Source organism: Oncorhynchus gorbuscha, linkage group LG11, assembly GCF_021184085.1.
Source record: "Oncorhynchus gorbuscha isolate QuinsamMale2020 ecotype Even-year linkage group LG11, OgorEven_v1.0, whole genome shotgun sequence".
In the NCBI taxonomy this organism is placed as follows: domain Eukaryota; kingdom Metazoa; phylum Chordata; class Actinopteri; order Salmoniformes; family Salmonidae; genus Oncorhynchus; species Oncorhynchus gorbuscha.
This window is the reverse complement of record NC_060183.1, coordinates 39664100-39684644: the sequence shown is the minus strand read 5'-3', so window position 1 is coordinate 39684644 and position 20545 is coordinate 39664100. Positions and strand designations below refer to the sequence as shown.

The window sequence follows — 20545 nt, the reverse complement described above, 5'->3', positions numbered from 1 at the left end:
TCACCATCATTGTGAAGTTATTTTGTTGCTTTGACAAAGTAATTTCTGTAGATTATTATGTGATTTAATTTGATTAGTGATTCCTTTTAGTTACAAAAAAACCTCCCTCATTTTAAGGTCAACCAGAGAATGGCAAAAAAAAGTATATGTAACGGTTCTCTTGTGGTGATGGAGAGTCGGACCAAAATGCAGCGTGTAGATTGCGATCCATGTAATAGACAAACGTAAACCACGAATCAAGTACAAACACTACAAAACAAAGAACGTAACGAAAACTGAAACAGCCTATACTTGTGTAAACTAACACAGGAAGGAACAAGGACACTAAGGACAATCACCCACGAAACACACAAAGAATATGGCTGCCTAAATATGGTTCCCAATCAGAGACAACGATAAACACCTGCCTCTGATTGAGAACCACTTCAGACAGCCATAGACTTAACTAGAACACCCCACTAAGCTACAATCCCACTATCTACACACCACATACAAAAACCCCATGCCACACCCTGGCCTGACCAAATAAATGAAGATAAACACAAAATACCTTGACCAGCGCGTGACAGTATAACCTGCTTTTACACTATGAATTTACTGTTACGTGAACTGTTTCTTAAAAAAAATATATTTTCTATAATGTCAAGCAAAGAGGCACTGAGTTTGAAGGTAGGCCTTGAAATACATCCACAGGTACACCTCCAATGGACTCAAATGATGTAAATTAGCCTATCAGAAGCTTCTAAAGCCATGACATAATTTTCTGGAATTTTCCAAGCTGTTTAAAGGCACAGTCAACTTACTGTATGTAAACATCTGACCCACTTGAATTGTGATACAGTGAATTATAGGTGAAATAATCTGCCTGTAAACAATTGTTTGAAAAATTACATGTCATGCACAAAGTAGATGTCCTAACCAACTTGCCAAAACTATAGTTTGTTAACAATACATTTGTGGAGTGGTTGAAAAACAAGTTAAATGACTCCAATCTACATTTATGTAAACTTCCGACTTCAACTGTAAATAAGGTATTTCTAAAAACCTGTTTTAGCATTGTCATTATCAGGTATTGTGTGTAGATTGATGAGGATTTTTTTTCTTCATTGAATCCATTTTAGAATAAGGCTATTACGAAACAAAATGTGGAAAAAGTCAAGGGGTCTGAATACTTTCCGAAGGCACTGTATATATAAACATAGATAACAGTATGTCAACAGTCTTGTTTTGACAGCCAACAGAACGCTTCAGAACAGATAAATGAAGGACTCAACTGGGGTTCAGTATTACAGTGCCAGTACTAGCAAACAGTTACAGATAAAGTCGTCTCTGATATATCTCAGCGAGATCTAAATGCTTTCTGAGAAATGATTAGATCAGATACTGTAGATAGTCCAATCCCTTATGAGAGACAGAAAATACACCAACAGAAACTGACTACATAACCCAGCCACTGTAACAGTACAGTCGCAGTAACAAACATGATATATGACGCAAAGAACAGTGGCGAGAGACAGGACCCTTTCACACACATAGTGGATAATCTGTTATGAGGGGATCAGACTGGGATTAGGCAGGCTGTCAGAGGAGTGAGGGGGAGAAGAGGAGATAGGAGAGGAAGAGGAGAGGGCTTCCTTACGTTACGGTTTTGTGAATCGTCTCGATGGCGTCTTCCAGTTCCTCTTTCTGGTCCGGGACAAAACGGTACTCTGACACGTAGCCTGACACATGTTTGTACGGGTCGTAGTCGCCAAGTTCAGCTGGAGAGAAAGAGTGAAAGACATATGACGTACCCAAACACGAACACACACATTTTGACTGTGTGAGAGATCTTATAACACTATAAACAGTGACATTGCATACAGTTGAAGTTGGAAGTTTACATACACCTTAGCCAAATACATTTAAACTAAGTTTTTCACAATTCCTGACATTTAATCTTAGTAAAAATAACCTGTTTTAGGTCATTTAGGATCACCACTTTATTTTAAGAATGTGAAATGTCAGAATAATAGTAGAGAGAATGATTTATTTCAGCTTTTATGTCTTTCATCACATTCCCAATGGGTCAGAAGTTTACATACGCACAATTAATATTTGGTAGCATTGCCTTTAAATTGTTGAACTTGGGTCAAACGTTTCTGTAGCCTTGCACAAGCTTCCCTCAATAAGTTGGATGAATTTTAGACCATTCCTCCTGACAGAGCTGGTGTAATTGAGTCAGGTTTGTAGACCTCATTGCTCGCACATGCTTTTTCAGCTCTGCCCACAAATTTTCTACAGGATTGTGGTCAGGGCTTTGTGATGACCACTCCAATACCTTGACTTTGTTGTCCTTAAGCCATTTTACACAACTTTGGAAGTATGCTTGGGGTCATTATTCATTTGGAAGAACCATTTGCCACCAAGCTTTAACTTCGTGACTGATGTCTTGAGATGTTGCTTCAATATACCCACATAATTTTCCTACCTCATGATACCATCTATTTTGTGAGGTGCACCAGTCCCTCCTGCAGCAAAGCACCCCCACAAGATGCTGCCACCCCCATGCTTCACAGTTGGGATGGTGTTCTTCAGCTTGCAAGCATCCCCATTTTCCTCCAAACATAACAATGGACATTATGGCCAAACAGTTTTATTTTTGCTTCATCAGACCAGAGGATATTTCTCCAAAAAGTATGATCTTTGTCCCCATGTGCAGTTGCAAACCGTAGTCAGGCTTTTTTTTTGCTGAGCGGCCTATCAGGTGATGTTGATATAGGACTCGTTTTACTGTGAATATAGATACTTTTGTACCTGTTTCCTCCAGCATCTTCACAAGGTCCTTTGCTGTTATTCCAGGATTGATTTGCACTTTTTGCACCAAAGTATGTTCATCTCTAGGAGACAAAACATGTCTCCTTCCTGAGTGGTATGACGGCTGCTTGGTCCCCTGGTGTTTATACTTGCGTACGATTGTTTGTACAGATGAACTTGGTACCTTCAGGTATTTGGAAATTGCTCTCAAGGATAAACCAGGGTTGTAGAGGTCTGCAATTTGTTTCCTGAGGACTAGGCTGATTTCTTTAGATGTTCCCATGATGTCAAGCAAAGAAGCACTGAGTTTGAAGGTAGGCCTTGAAATGCATCCACAGGTACACCTCCAATTGACTCAAATGATGTCAATTAGCTGATCAGAAGCTTCTAAAGCCATGACATCATTTTCAGAAATTTTCTAAGCTGTTTAAGAGCACAGTCAACTTAGTGTATGTAAACTTCTGACCCACTTGAATTGTGATATAGTGAATTATAAGTGAAATAATCTGTCTGTCAACAATTGTTCGAAAAATGACTTGTCTCATGCAGAAAGTAAATGTCCTAACCGACTTGCCAAACTATAGTTTGTAAACAAGAAATTTGTGGAGTGGTTGAAAAACAAGTTTTAATGACTCCAACCTAAGTGTATGTAAACTTCCGACATCAACTGTAATACAATTATTGAATCTCTTTTCATTCACAATTTACTCTCTCTATTTCTCTCTCTCTCTTTGTGGGTACTCACACTGTATGGCCAGGGCTGCCAGCTGTGCGCTGATATCAAGGGGACAGGGAATTCTGCCTTGTAGTACATCTTGCTTTACCTGCAGGAAGAATTGGTACCTACAGTACCAAGGCACAGCCTCTGGCCAAGTGAGACACACATCCTTAAATCCCACACACATAGCACATTAAATACATGCAAATAACAACACAACCACCAAGCATGGAGAGTACGTGTGTACTGTGCAAGGTTATAGTTTTGTGTTTTAAGATTTGTTTTTATTTATATACAGTACCAGTCAAACGTTTGGACACACCTACGCAATGCATGGTTATTCTTTATTTTTACTATTTTCTACATTGTAGAATAATAGTGAAGACATACAAACTATTAAATAACAAATATGGAATAATGTAGTAAGCAAAAAGTGTTAAACAAATCAAAATATATTTTATATTTGAGAATCTTCAAAGGAGCCTTGATGACAGCTTTGCACACTTTTGGCATTCTCTCAACCAGCTTCACCTGGAATGCTTTTCCAACAGTCTTGAAGGAGTTCCCACATATGATGAGAAACTGTTGGCTGTTTTTCCTTCACTCTATGGTCCAACTCATCCCAAACCATCTCAATTGGGTTGAGGTTGGGTGATTGTGGAGGCCAGGTTATCTGGGCTCCATCACTCTCCTTGGTCAAATAGCCTTACACAGCCTGGAGGTGTGTTGGGTCATTGTTCTGTTGAAAAACAAATGACAGTCCCACTAAGAGCAAACTAGATGGGATGGCGTATCACTGCAGAATGCTGTGGTAGCCATGCTGGTTAAGAGTTCCTTGAATTCTAATTAAATCCCTGACGGTGTCACAAGCAAAGCACCCCCACACCCCCACACCATCACACTTCTTCCTCCATGCTGCATGGTGGGAACCACACATGCGGAGATCATACGTTCACCTACTCTGCGTCTAACAAATACACGGCGGTTTGAACCAAAAATCTCAAATTTTGTCTCATCAGACCAAAGGACAGATTTCCACAGGTCTAATGTCCATTGATTGTGTTTCTTGACCCAAGCAAGTATCTTCTTCTTATTGGTGTCCTTTAGTAGTGGTTTCTTTGCAGCAATTCGACCATGAAGGCCAAATTCACAGTCTCCTCTGAACAGTTGATGTTGAGATGTGTCTGTTACTTGAACTCTGTGAAGCATTTATTTGGGCTGCAATTTCTGAGGCTGGTAACTCTAATGAACTTATCCTCTGCAGTAGAGGTAACTCTGGGTCTTCCTTTCCTGTGGCGGTCCTCATGAGTAAGTTTCATCATAGCGCTTAAAGTTTTTTTACTAACCCTGCCTTGATTGGCCCAAACTGATTGGCTCAAAACGCATTAAGAAGGAAAGACATTCCAAAAATGTACTTTTAACAAGGCACACCTGTTAATTGAAATGCATTCCAGGTTACTACCTCATGAAGATGGTTGAGAGAATGCCAAGAGTGTGCAAAGCTGTAATCAAGGCAAAGCGTGGCTACTTTGAAGAATCTCAAATATAAAATATATTTTGATTTGTTTTACACTTTTTTGGTTACGAAATGATTCCATACGTGTTATTTCATAGTGTTGATGTCTTCACTATTATTAATGTAGGAAATAGTCAAAAGAAAGAAAAACCCTGCAATGAGTAGGTGTGTCCAAACTTTTGACTGGTACTGTATGTCTGATGATACACACAAACATGAAATAAAAAGTTTGTTTTCAGATCTGATTTACTTATTTCATTATGTTTTATATAAAAAAACTGTAGTTTTGATATTATTTAGTTTCAGTTTTAGTGTTAGGGACAGAAAGCAGCCAATGCATGGAGGCTAGGAGCCATTTAGGTGTTGTATAGTTGTTGGGTTTTTGGGGATATCCTTTCCTGCCACTGTGGGGCGGTAATGTATAAACTGATGCGTCATAGCATAGGTTAAATTAGGTTTAAAGGTCGACTCAGTGAGATGATATAGATGTATAAAGTAAACAGTAGGAGTGGGTCAATTTCCGCAACGGTGCGAGGATACACTTCCCTGATCTTTTGGTCCCGTAGCAACCACGTTACAGCAGCTTGAAGCGCACCCGTACGTACCCACATGCGCAGATACTCTGTGTGAGAGCAGAGTCTTGCATTACGCTCATCTCATTGGGTGTGTTTGTAGTAATATGGCTAACGAAGCCTCACTGCAGACGAAAGTCTACGAGTGAAGTCAGACACTATAGTGCAGGGGTGTCAAAGTCATTCCATGGAGGGCATACTGTCTGCTGGTATTTGGTTTTTCCTTTCAATTAAGACCTAGACAACCAGCTGAAGGGAGTTCCTTACTAATTAGTGACCTGAATTCATCAATCAAGTACAAAGGAAGAGAGAAATCCTTCAATTGGCACTCCGTGGAATGAGTTTGACACGTGCTGTTGAGGTTTTCTAACAGCAAGGCTCTGATCAACATGGCAGTGTCAACATAGCTGCTATTGTTAATAAAAGTTTCTTTATACATGTTGAAAACTTTTCTAAACTCCCATATCACACACTCAAACTCAAAACATTAATTAATTGGTAAGAGAGGTCTCAAATATCACTTTAATGTGTATCCTCTGTTCTTCCTGTAGCTTTAAAATAGTGGCTAAATTGGTTCCTGTTTCAGTCACGTAGTCGGTCACCTTCGCATGGGTCAACCAAAGACACCTAATGGTTCACAAATAGTGCCTCTCACTACCCAGGCGTACGACTGCATGGTGCAGTTGGTGAGAAGCAACAGCAGCGACTTGAAGCCAACTTCATCAAAAATTCAACATGTAGGTGCAAGTTGGACATTTCTTCCCCATAATGCAACACACTTTGAAAGGTGGTCACCGACTGGACAAAATGTACCCGCTCGAAAGCGCCCAATATCTGCTGTACTGCTGGAGTCATCTTGCTGTCTACCTTTAAATGATTTAAAGTCAATGGGCGAGTTCGAGCTGATCACTTTTGTCACCTTTCAAATTGTGTTGCGTTATGGGGATAAACATGGTCCGACTGCATGAACTTTACAAAAAAATCACGTGCTCAAAGGTCATCCAAAATGGGCCCCTAAGCCTTATGCACTTGTAGAGATCCCAAGATAAGTCAACAGGGGTAAGCAATATGGTAATAGCTCCACCTTGCCTTCTGATAGGCTGTGTAGGGCCAGACATTTCGTTTAATTTTATTTCTTGAGGGGATCGCTTAAACCAGGGGAGGCGTAGCATACGAATCTTAATTGCAGGGACTACTATTTGTAGATCAGTAATTCTACACCTCACTTTGCTCAATCTGATCCTCTCCAAAAGACTCAATCCCTGATAATCTGTGGTTATAAAAATGAGGCAATTCGGACAGTTAAAGGGGAGAGATTATGAATCCCACCAGAAAAATCACAATATCGCTTGAAAAAAACAGTGTGCCAATACCCCGCTGGGCCGCTCTTTGCAGACAATCATATTTTCAGCAAAAGCTGCAATTTAGCATTAGATTATAAACAGAAAGACAGGATAGACAGCCATCTAAAAAATAAATAAAAAACACATTACGCTGTTTCAGAAGAATGCTTCTACCTTAGGTTGTGGAGGATATAGCGAAACAGTCTCATCCTTACATAACAAGATAACATCAATCAACAAAATATTTCACATATTTCATATTTAACGTCTTCACCCAGCTCTCCTACAAAATATGAAGAAACCTTTGGTCTTGTCATTGTTATGAAGATGCTTTCTGCCTGAGCCTCCGTTCTTTACATGTGTCTTAATGAATGCGCTCATTTTGTGATTGTCAACTTTTTCGAGAGGTATGTTGGCACTTGCAAAATGTTCAGCGTTTGTTTTTTTTGAAATAGCGAATGAAAATGGCTACTTTGTTCAGAAATAGGTTATATTTTCTTAAATAAAATGACTATAATTTTCACATGTTGAAAACAGACAATGAATAAGTTAAATATTTACGTTGATAATGTCCTTAAAATGGGCTAATAATTTGGTGCATTAGGCTAAAGCATCGGTTGCTGATAAGAATAACGGTCAGCAAAATGACTGGCCCTAGCTATATGGAAGTATCATGTTGCTTATACCATTCAAATCCTCGTAGATCTCCTTCTCACAAATTGATTGTACAACGAACACTCACATTATTTCAGCTTTTGAGTGTATGATTTACATTTACATTTAAGTCATTTAGCAGACGCTCTTATCCAGAGCGGGGTTGGAGACAGAAAGAGAAACAAAAAGGTTTATTATAAACAATAGCAACACTGCCATGTTGTTCTGAGCCTTGCTGCTGGAAACCCACATAGTGCCTGACTTTCGACTGCCGCACCTCCCCCGACCTCAACTTTAGTCTACAGTCGGTTGCTTTAGCCTTACCACTCAAACACGTCCAATCTCAATGTGACCTGCCAAATTCAGAAGCTTGAAAACCCCATTAGATTTTTGACAAAAATGTAGATAAGAAAACTTAAACTGAACATAATTCACAAGGGTTTTTATTTAATTTTAGTTTGTTTTGGAGTCAAAGATAGTTTGTAGTTTTTCAAACATGTTTTTAAAATGATTTTATTTCAGTTTCTACCACAGTCTCTACCACATCTCCAGATTCCTACCGCAAGCTCTGAACCTTTACTCCGGTTCATCGCAGCTAGCTAGCTGCTATCCGCGTGGCTACTCCTGTCTAACGTCGCTGTCCCGAAGCAAGCACCAGTTAGCCTGGAGCTAGCCTTGAACTAGGCCCATCTCCCGGCTATCCGAAGAGATTCCATCAAGTAGTCCCTGGGCTTCAATTACGTATTTGCAAATTGGCCTGGACCCTTTGCTGCTGACACAGAGCCCCGCCGATCCATCACAACTGGTCTACCGACGTAACCATTCGAGGGGGGTTCTGTCCCAAAGCAAGCACCAGTTAGCCTGGAGCTAGCCTCGAGCTAGGCCTTTCTCCCGGCTAGCTGAAGGATTCCATCAGATAATTCCTGCCAAAGCCGATCCATCACGACTGGTCTGCCAACGAAACCATCCGAGGGGTTTTCAACAGACTCTCCCGTTGCGACGTCCCCTGAGGCCCATCTGCTAGCTTGCTGCTAGCCCCGGCCTGCTAACTGTGTTAATCGCCATGCCTCCAGCTTGCCTAGCTACTCACTGGACCCTATGATCCCTCAGCTACACATGCCTCTCCCTAATGTCTATATGCCTTGTCTATTGCTGTTTTGGTGAGTCATTTTTGTCTTATTTCACAGTAGAGCCTCCAGCCCTGCTCAATATTCCTTCGCTAGCCCTTATGTTCCACCCCCCACACATGCGGTGACCGCACCTGGCTTAAATGGTGCCTCTAGAGACAAAACCTCTCTCATCGTCACTCAATGCCTAGGCTTACCTCCACTGTACTCACATCCTACCATACCCTTGTCTGTACATTATGCCTTGAATCTATTTTTCTGCATGTTAACATTAGAAGCCTCCTCCCTAAGTTTGTTTTATTCACTGCTTTAGCACACTCCGCCAACCCGGAAGTCCTAGCCGTGTCTGAATCCTGGCTTAGGAAGGCCACCAAAAATCCTGATATTTCCATCCCTAACTATAACATTTCCCGACAAGATAGAACTGCCAAAGGGGGCAGACTTGCAATCTACTGCAGAGATAGCCTGCAGAGTTCTGTCTGACTATCCAGGTCTGTGCCCAAACAAGTCAAGCTTCTACTTTTAAAATCCACCTTTCCAGAAACAAGTCTCTCACCGTAGCCCCTTGTTATTGACCCCCCATGGCCCCCAGTTGTGCCCTGGACACCATATGTGAATTGATCGCCCCCCATCTATCTTCCAAGTTTGTACTGTTAGATTACCTAAACTGGGATATGCTTAACACCCCTGCCGTCCTACAATCTAAGCTAGATGCCCTCAATCTCACACAAATCATCAACTAACGTACCAGGTACAACCCTAAATCCGTAACCATGGGCACCCTCTTAGATATCATCCTGACCAACCTGCCCTGCTGTTTTCAACCAGGATCTCAGCGATCACTGCCTCATTGCTTGCGTGCGTACTGGGTTCGCGGTCAAACGACCTCCCCTCATCCCTGTCAAACGCTCCCTAAAACACTTCAGCGAGCTGTCCTTTCTAATCGACCTGGCCCGAGTATCCTGGAAGGATATTGACCTCCTCCAGTCAATAGAGGATGCCTGGTTGCTCTTCAAAAGTGCTTTCCTCTCCATCTTAAATAAGCATGCCCCATTCAAAAAATGTAGAACTAAGAACAGATATAGCCCTTGGTTCACCCCAGACTTGACTGCCCTTGACCAGCACAAAAACATCCTGTGGCGTTCTGCATTGGCGTCGAATAGCCCCCGCGATATGCAACTTTTTAGGGAAGTCAGGAACCAATATACTCAGTCAGTTAGGAAAGCTAAGGCTATCTTTAAAAAAGTTTTGGGACACTATAAAGTCCATGGAGAATAAGAGCACCTCCTCCCAGCTGCCCACTGCACTGAGGATAGGAAACACTGTCACCACTGATAAATCTATGATAATTTCAATAAGCATTTTTCCACGGCTGGCCATGCTTTCCACCTGGCTACCCCTACCGTGGCCAGCACCCCCTGCAGCAACTTGCCCAACCCTCCCCTGCTTCTCCTTCACCCAAATCCAGACAGCTGATGTTCTGAAAGAACTGCAAAATCTGGATCCCTACAAATCAGCTTGGCTAGACAACCTGGACCCTATCTTTCTAATATGATCCGCTGAAATTGATGCAACCCCTATTACTAGCCTATTCAAACTCTTTCGTATCGTCTGAGATCCCCAAAGATTGGAAAGCTGCCACGGTCATCCCCCTCTTCAAAGGGGGAGACACTATATACCCAAACTGTTATAGTCCTATATCCATCCTTCCCTGCCTTTCTAAAATCTTTGAAAGCCAAGTTAATAAACAGATCACCGACCATTTCGAATCCCACTGTACCTTCTCCGCTATGCAATCTGGTTTCCGAGCATTCTTATCAGTAGACTCAATAGCCTTGGCTTCTCAAATGATTGCCTCGTCTGGTTCACCAACTACTTCTCAGATAGAGTTCAGTGTGTCAAATTGGAGGGCCTGTTGTCCAGACCTCTGGCAGTCTCTATGGGGGTGCCACAGGGTTCAATTCTCGGGCCGACTATTTTCTCTGTATATATTAATGATGTTGCTCTTGCTGCTGGTGATTCTCTGATCCACCTCTACACAGACGACACCATTCTGTATACATCTGGCAGTTCTTTGGACACTGTGCTAACAAACCTCCAAACGAGCTTCAATGCCATACAACACTCCTTCTGTGGCCTCTGACTGCTTTTAAATTCTAGTAAAACTACATGATTATCGAAAACTTCAACAAGCATTTCTCAATGGCTGGCCATGCCTTCCGCCTGGCTACTCCTACCTCGGCCAACAGCCCCGGCCCCCCCGCAGCTCCTCGCCCAAGCCTCTCCAGGTTCTCCTTTACCCAAATCCAGATAGCAGATGTTCTGAAAGAGCTGAAAAACCTGGACCCGTATAAATCAGCTGGGCTTGACAATCTGGACCCTCTATTTCTGAAACTATCCGCCGCCATTGTCGCAACCCCTATTACCAGCCTGTTCAACCTCTCTTTCATATCGTCTGAGATCCCCAAGGACTGGAAAGCTGCCGCAGTCATCCCCCTCTTCAAAGGGGGTGACACCCTGGACCCAAACTGTTACAGACCTATATCCATCCTGCCCTGCCTATCTAAGGTCTTCGAAAGCCAAGTCAACAAACAGGTGACTGACCATCTCGAATCCCACCGTACCTTCTCCACTATGCAATCCGGTTTCCGAGCCGGTCACGGGTGCACCTCAGCCACACTCAAGGTACTAAACGACATCATAACCGCCATCGATAAAAGACAGTACTGTGCAGCCGTCTTCATCGACCTTGCCAAGGCTTTCGACTCTGTCAATCACCATATTCTTATCGGCAGACTCAGTAGCCTCGGTTTTTCGGATGACTGCCTTGCCTGGTTCACCAATTACTTTGCAGACAGAGTTCAGTGTGTCAAATCGGAGGGCATGTTGTCCGGTCCTCTGGCAGTCTCTATGGGGGTGCCACAGGGTTCAATTCTCGGGCCGACTCTTTTCTCTGTATATATCAATGATGTTGCTCTTGCTGCGGGCGATTCCCTGATCCACCTCTACGCAGACGACACCATTGTTTACACTTTCGGCCCGTCATTGGACACTGTGCTATCTAACCTCCAATCGAGCTTCAATGCCATACAACACTCCTTCCGTGGCCTCCAACTGCTCTTAAACGCTAGTAAAACCAAATGCATGCTTTTCAACCGATCGCTGCCTGCACCCGCATGCCCGACTAGCATCACCACACTGGATGGCTCCGACCTTGAATATGTGGACACCTATAAGTACCTAGGTGTCTGGCTAGACTGCAAACTCTCCTTCCAGACCCATATCAAACATCTCCAATCGAAAATCAAATCAAGAATCGGCTTTCTATTCCGCAACAAAGCCTCCTTCACTCACGCTGCCAGGCTTACCCTAGTAAAACTGACTATCCTACCGATCCTCGACTTCGGCGACGTCATCTACAAAATCGCTTCCAACACTCTACTCAGCAAACTGGATGCAGTTTATCACAGTGCCATCCGTTTTGTCACTAAAGCACCTTATACTACCCTCCACTGCGACTTGTATGCTCTAGTCGGCTGGCCCTCGCTATATATTCGTCGCCAGACCCACTGGCTTCAGGTCATCTACAAGGCCATGCTAGGCAAAGCTCCGCCTTATCTCAGCTCACTGGTCACGTTGGCAACAGCCATCCGTAGCACGCGCTCCAGCAGGTGTATCTCATTGATCATCCCTAAAGCCAACACCTCATTCGGCCGCCTTTCGTTCCAGTACTCTGCTGCCTGTGACTGGAACGAATTGCAAAAATCGCTGAAGTTGGAGACTTTTATCTCCCTCACCAACTTCAAACATCAGCTAGCTGAGCAGCTAACCGATCGCTGCAGCTGTACATAATCTATTGGTAAATAGCACACCCATTTTCACCTACCTCATTCCCACAGTTTTTATTTATTTGCTTTTCTGCTCTTTTGCACACCAATATCTCTACCTGTACATGATCATCTGATCATTTATCACTCCAGTGTTAATCTGCAATATTGTAATTATTCGCCTACCTAATATATAATAATAATAATATATGCCATTTAGCAGACGCTTTTATCCAAAGCGACTTACAGTCATGTGTGCATACATTCTATGTATGGGTGGTCCTGGGGATCGAACCCACTACCCTGGCGTTACAAGCGCCATGCTCTACCAACTGAGCTACAGAAGGACCTCCTCATGCCTTTTGCACACATTGTATATAGACTCCCCTTTTTTTCTCTGTGTTATTGACTTGTTAATTGTTTACTCCATGTGTAACTCTGTGTTGTCTGTTCACACTGCTATGCTTTATCTTGGCCAGGTCGCATTTGCAAATGAGAACCTGTTCTCAACTAGCCTACCTGGTTAAATAAAGGTGAAATAAATAAATAAATAAAACATGCATGCTCCTCAACCGATTGCTACCTGCACACTCCCGACTAGCATCACTACTCTGAACGGTTCTGACCTAGAGTATGTGGACAACTACAAATACCTAGGTGTCTGGTTAGAATGTAAACTCTCCTTCCAGACTCACATTAAGCATCTCTAATCCAAAATTAAAATTAAATCAGCTTCCTATTTCACAACAAAGCCTCCTTCACTCATGCCACCAAACATACCCTCGTAAAACTGACTATCCTACCGATCCTTGACTTCGGCGATGTCATTTACAAAATAGCCCCCAGCACTCTACTCAGCAAACTGGATGTAGTCTATCACAGTATCATCCGTTTTGTCACCAAAGCCCCATATACTACCCACCACTGCGACCTGTATGATCTCGTTGGCTGGCCCTCACTATATATCCGTTGCCAAACCCACTAGCTCCAGGTCATCTATAAATCTTTGCTAGGTAAAGCCCCACCTTATCTCTGCTCACTGGTCACCATAGCAACATCCACCCATAGCACGCACTCCAGCAGGTATATTGCACTGATCATCCCCAAAGCTAACACTTCCTGAGGCTGCCTTTCCTTCCAGTTCTCTGCTGCCAATGACTGAAACGAATTGCAAAAAGCTCTGAAGCTGGAGTCTTATATCTCCCTCTCTAATTTTAAGCATCAGCTGTCTGAGCAGCTTACCGATCACTGTACCTGTACACAGCCAATCTGTAAATCGCACACCCGACTACCTCCTGCCTCTTGGGCCTATTTATTGCCTACCTCCCTACTCTTCTACATTTGCACACACTGTATATAGATTTTTCGATATCTCTTTTCTTTTGTGTTATTGACTGTATGCTTATATATGTGTAACTCTGTGTTGTTGTTTTTGTCGCACTGCTTTGCTTTATCTTGGCCACGTTGCAGTTGTAAATGAGACCTTGTTCTCAACTGGCCTACCTGGTTAAATAAAGGTGAAATAAAAATAAATTAAAGTTTACTGAATAGTTTTTCATGATTCGTTTCGTTACTTTGATACTGTGAATGTATGTAGACTGTGCTACATGTAGGCTTTTTTGCATGTGTGGAGGTGCTAGCCAATTAAGTACACAATAGCGAGACATGAAAAGTCCTGACAATGCACACCTTGTTATTTCTTCTTTTAGCTTGCAGGGATCCTCAGCATAAAACTTGACCCCAAAATAGAGTGTGTATGGAGGCCCCGCTGAGAGAAAGGGAGAGAGAGAAAGTCAGAGAGAGGGAGAGAGAGCCTTCTATTTCACTAACTGCAGCAACCTTCTACTGTAAATCACTGTATCCAAACAGCTGAGAGACATTCAACTCAATGCAGAGAGAAGAGGAGATACTTACTCGTTATTAAATCTTTGTGCTCCGAAAGGGTTTTTGAGGGGTCAAGCCAATACTGCAAAAAAAAAACACAAACAGAAGACATTTAATTACATACAAAAAGTACTGCCATAATGATTATTTGTTTACATAAGTAGTACCATTTTAAGTACCATGGCATCATACTTGATTCCAACCTCTCTTTTAAAAAGCATGTGAAAAAGGTAATTCAAATAACCAAATTCAACCTAGCTAATTTCCGATTTATACGAAATTGTTTGACTACAGAGGTAGCAAAACTGTACTTCAATTCTATGATACTCCCCCACTTAACATACTGCTTGACTAGTTGGGCCCAAGCTTGCTGTACAACATTAAAACCTATTCAGTCTGTCTACAAACAGGCTCTCAAAGTGCTTGATAGGAAGCCCAATAGCCATCATCATTGTCACATCCTTAGAAAGCATGAGCTCTTGAGTTGGGAAAATCTTGTGCAATACACCGACGCATGTCTTGTATTCAAGATCCTAAATGGCCTGGCTCCCCCTCCACTCAATATTTTTGTTAAACAGAAAATCCAGACATATGGCAGCAGATCCACAAGGTCTGCCATGAGAGGTGACTGTATAGTTCCCCTAAGGAAAAGCACCTTTAGTAAATCTGCATTCTCTGGGAGAGCTTCCCATGTCTGGAATACACTGCCATCAGACACACATAACTGCACCACATATCACACTTTCACAAAATGCTTGAAGACCTGGCTAAAGGTCAATCAGATTTGTGAACATGGTCCCTAGCTGTGTGTTGCCGCTTTCCATGTTGTCTGTTGTCTGTAGCTTGTGAGGTGTGGAAACACTTTGTTGCTTTTATGAATTTTGTTTTGTTGCTTTTTGTTCTATGTTGCTCTGTCTGTATGCTATGTCTTGCTTGTCCTATGTTGCTATGGCTTGCTTCTTCTATGGTGCTATTGTCTATATTGTAATTGTTTTTAATAACCTGCCCAGGGACTGCGGTTGAAAATTAGCCGGCTGGCTAAAACCGGCACTTTTACTGAAACGTTGATTAATGTGCACTGTCCCTGTAAAAATAAAATAAACTAAACTAAACTAAAACCATACGTAATATACATTATGTAACTAGTAGCCTATGTGTACGGTAAAAATTACAGTATGTTCTGTAACAAGATACCTTGAGCATGAGTATTCAGTAATTGGCTGGAAGAAAGAGATGCACTTTGTCAAATCATGTCTGAGCGGTCTGTGCAGTGTGTGTGTGTGTGTGTGTGTGTGTGTGTGTGTGTGTGTGTGTGTGTGTGTGTGTGTGTGTGTGTGTGTGTGTGTGTGTGTGTGTGTGTGTGTGTGTGTGTGTGTGTGTGTGTGTGTGTGTGTGTGTGTGTGTGTGTGTGCAGTATGCAGTCAGTGTATTGGACAGAATGCAGGCAGCTCCAGAGCTCCAGCTCCAAACTGTCTTGTTGAAAAGGAGCGTGACTGTGTGAGTCATTAAAAACTGCATCAATAAAACATAGAGTTAGAACAGGTCACAGCATGCTGGCTTTTGTGAACGATCTTAAACCGACTGTACTAGCATTTTGGATTTGCAGGCAGTCTTTGGTGGATATTTTTAATCTTGTTGGGCCTCTAGCTCCCACATCAATGAACATCTGATTTGGGTAACTTCCTGCAAGACTGCCTGGATTTTCTAAGTCCTTATGGGACGGTGGTGATGCATAATGCTGTGGGACAGGAATGTGATGTGATATGTATAGGACTTTTATTGTGATCCACCCATACCTGTGTTCTAATTGGCTACTGTATTAAAGTAAAGGCTTCTGGGAAGAAGACCAGTCAGAGCTGCCATGATCTAGTGTGTGGAGGTGTCACCATACCCTCTCTCCATATTATTTATTTTATATCCCGTTATAAGTTATGCAGAGTCTCAGCATTAAAGTTTGCAGTCGAATGCACTGATGACGTATTGTCAGCGTTTGTCAACTACAAGACCTGCAACCAACAGCCTAACAACGCTTTATAATGTGACATAAGTGCTTGAAATAAAAATAAAAGCACAGTACCTCCTGCAAGACTGCTTGGCCTGCACAATGTCCTGATGTCACACTGATTCGGCAAAATACACAAAATAAACCACCCCCGGGCCAAATTAGTCCCGCGGCCCACCAGTTGGGGAACCCTGTTGTATAATGTGACATAGCATAAGTGGTTGAAAGAAAAGCAGAGTACACTGCTAAAATAAGGGTGCTTTTTGGTTCTATATAGACACATTTATTTTAGCAGAGTACAGGGACATCCCTCCCAACATACTTCAGCAGTGGGTTTTACAATAGAACATTCTGCTTTAAACAGCCTTTTCAGTGGCTAATCATTGAGCATGTTCAATGCCGCTCTGAACACAATGTACAATTACCCTACGTGACAATGTGTAATATAAACACTGTGGAGGTCTCAAACAAGAATAACCTACAGTACATGAAGCTAACTAGATATGTTCCAACACCCACATTAGTACAGTGGGGCAAAAAAAGTATTTAGTCAGCCACCAATTGTGCAAGTTCTCCCACTTAAAAAGATGAGAGAGGCCTGTAATTTTCACCATAGGTACACTTTAACTATGACAGACAAAATGAGAGAAAAAAATCCAGATAATCACATTGTAGGATTTTTAACTAATTTATTTGCAAATTATGGTGGAAAATACCTGTGTTATTGACTTGTTAATTGTTTACTCCATGTGTAACTCTGTGTTGTCTGTTCACACTGCTATGCTTTATCTTGGCCAGGTCGCAGTTGCAAATGAGAACTTGTTCTCAACTAGCCTACCTGGTTAAATAAAGGTGAAATAAAAAAAATGTAAAACCGAAAGGTTGCTGGTTCAAATTGTCATGTAATTGTATTGTCATGTCTTGTCCCTGTGCTTTCTCTTCTCTTCGTTTCCCCCTGCTGGTCTTATTAGGTTTCTTTCTCTGTCTCTATTTCTCTCTCTGTTTCTGCTTCTGTCCTTGTCGGATTCTTGTTTGCTGTTTGCTTTGCTTTTGTTCCGTCCAGTTGTATTCTGCCTCGTCTTCAGATACTACGTGTGAGCAGGTGTCTCTATCCTCTACGGCCCGCGCCTACCCGAAGTGACCTGCAGTCTGTTGCCGCTAGCCCTGCAACTCTCCTCAACAACTAGAAGGGGGACTCTCCTGTTAAACTAGAGGATTTGTGTTTTCCCTGTTTGGACTTCCCCTGTAATGATTGAGGATTTATGTTTTCCCTGTTTGGACATTAAAAGACTCTGTTTCCGTTATATCGCTTTTGGGTCCTCACTCATCTGCATAACACAAATACCTGACAAGGTGAAAAATCTGTTAATGTGCAAGGCACTTAACTCTAATTTGGGTGTCATACTAGTATGTCTGACCCTGTAAAACAACACATTTCCCTGTATCTATCTGGTGTATGTCACAACATTATATATATATATATTTTCTTCTCATAAAGACAAATATATTCATGTGTTTATCATTGGTTATAGCAGCTAAGGCGCAGTGGTGTCTATCTGATGGGATGTTGTCGAGCTTCTTCTTATGATCATGACTGCAAACTTCTATTGCAAAATGATTATTTGCATTGTGGTCAAAGTGAGCCCATGCTTTGCTACGATTTTGTGTCAGAGCTCATGTCACTGCAGCTTAGGCTTCTCTTGGGAACCATCGTAAGGAGGAAAACAGATTGGTCAATCTGTTTCTCTTCCTCTGTTCTTTTAATAACTTATAGTCCCAGTGGAGTCAAAATGTGCTTTTCCTGTATTTGATCTATATTTCCACACTATGAGGTTGGAATAATACTGGGAAATTGGGAAAATTATGATAATGCCCAATTAGTGTAAGATCTGTTTGAAAAGACTGCCTTAAATTTCAGCATATTTTGGTGGAATGGGGTTCTGGCCCGCCTGGCGACATCACTACATGGTATAAATTAATAGACCAATAACAATGACTTTCAAACCTATCAATATCAGCTAGTTCCAAGGTTACATATCCCTCCCATAGGTTCATCCATTTAGGCACCTCACTCAGACCACTCCCAGACAGTCCTAGCAAAAGTCTTGCTTGAGACTTATTGACCATTTTAATTAATAAGGTACTTAATTGTTACCCAGAAATGATTTGATAGAGATAAAAATGGCTGCATTGGACCAGCTACCCCCCTACTTTTTTAAATTTCCGCCTGAAGACATATCCAAATCTAACTGCCTGTAGCTCAGGCCCAGGACCAAGGATATGCATATTCTTGGTTTCATTCAAGTTATTGGTTTCATTCAAGTTTGTGTAAAAGTTTGTGTAAATGTGAATTGAATGTAGGAGAATATAACACAATAGATCTGGTTTAGATAATACAATTAAAAGAACATACGTTTTAAAATTTGTATTGTTGTATCATCATCATCATCTTTAAAACAAACATTCAGATAGGATGATTGGGACAATTTCAGTGAAAAACATAAGAGGGCAACAGTACTTGTGCAAAGTTTCAGAATGATAACTTCCAAAATGAGCGTGCAACATGACATTTATCATGAAGTCACCCAGGTGTCCCACACAAGTAGCCCAAATGTACACAAATGGCCAAATTGGTGATGTTATACATTTTGAATGGAATAACTATATACAAAATACCAAAATGGTATTCTAACACATCCCCCCCAAAAATGGAGAAAATACATGAAAATATATATACATTTACAAAATAACACTTTCAATATTTGGATGACCTTCAGTCCTCTACACAATATTGTGCTGCTGATGCCAGGTGCCATAGCAGTCTCTTTCTGCTGTTAAGCAGAGGGTCACCAAGCATGTGGTACAGGTGATGGGGACTTCATTTTGCAAAGAACACAGCACTCCATGCTGTGCCCTTTTGGCCCTGAGGCACATCCATGCCTGCAGAAATACATTTGGGCAGATGAACACCACTTGTGGCAGGAGCTGGATGAACCAGCTACAGTGGGGGATGGACACCTTGGCACTCGGGGCTCCCATTCGGAGTCAGTGTCACTGTGAAAGAAAATGTTCAGTTAGAATAGTTTCACATATGAGTCCTGTATCAACAGGTATAATAAACAGATATATATAGAGTACAGGGAACATAAGATTGAATATATTATAGACCTGCTAGATCTACTGTCTTTATTATATTACAACAGATCAGCTGTATCTACTGTCTCCATTTCACTTTGGCCATTGTTGTGGGCCTGCCCTCCCCTCAACAGCCTCAAATAGGCTATTTCATGTGGGGGTGGGGTGGGGTGGAGCAGCAGACACACGCATCTCAGCCATGCTCCCTCTAATCCACAATATGTATATATATACACACACACAAAACATAGACTATGGGTCATAAACATACCCCCACCCACAATGTATAGTCAACGTGTACTTTACACATCATTAGATTTTTATATATTGCTACTAAAAAATGTTTCAAAAATCACAAATAATATTTTATATTATTAATTTCAAACAACGGCATTAGCATGAGAAGAACTTACCAGTCCAAAATGATGTCCTCTCCGTTCAAAAGATATTCCTCCATTTGGGAATTACTAAATGAATCGTCCTCCAACAATCTCCGTCTCACTTTCCCGATCAATTTCTTCTAAAATTGTGTGTACATCTGTATATCTAGACTTAGATTTAGCTTTCCCTGACTTAGTCGCCATACTGATTGATATATAAACAGCTGAATATGCGCTTTACCAAAACAATGCTGTGCGTAACATCCTTCCAGTATGAATCTTCAATGGCGAATGACCCACTTTACACCGGAGGTTACTACATGGGTTGGTCTTCCAACACATAAACATTACATATTGCCGTTTACCTCAGCTCCTTGGCTATCTACCCAGCTAGAATTCAAGACGATCAGTGGTCATTGGGTTCAAATACAGTCAATCAACGAAACAGCGGTCATATCATTGGTGCACAATGATGTCATTACTTGTTGTCTTCAAATCAGTTTCTTTCAGTCAATATGTCCCGCGAAATGACCCATCAGGTTTGGTTGTGTTACAAACAAACCAGTTGATTGCAATGAAACCAAACATGAC

General features: G+C 41.8%; 1 protein-coding gene across 3 annotated transcripts in view; it reads right to left on the bottom strand.

Moving 5' to 3' along the window:
• Positions 1–20545, bottom strand: part of LOC124048606 (band 4.1-like protein 4) — a 109089-nt gene that overhangs the window by 25414 nt on the left and 63130 nt on the right. For all 3 annotated transcript variants that reach the window (XM_046369561.1, XM_046369560.1, XM_046369562.1), the window contains 4 exons: positions 14468–14519; positions 14243–14321; positions 3542–3639; positions 1640–1760 (listed from right to left, as the gene is read on the bottom strand). In XM_046369561.1, coding sequence (XP_046225517.1) covers positions 1640–1760; positions 3542–3639; positions 14243–14321; positions 14468–14519 — 350 coding nt within the window. The remainder of the gene's footprint in view (positions 1–1639; positions 1761–3541; positions 3640–14242; positions 14322–14467; positions 14520–20545) is intronic.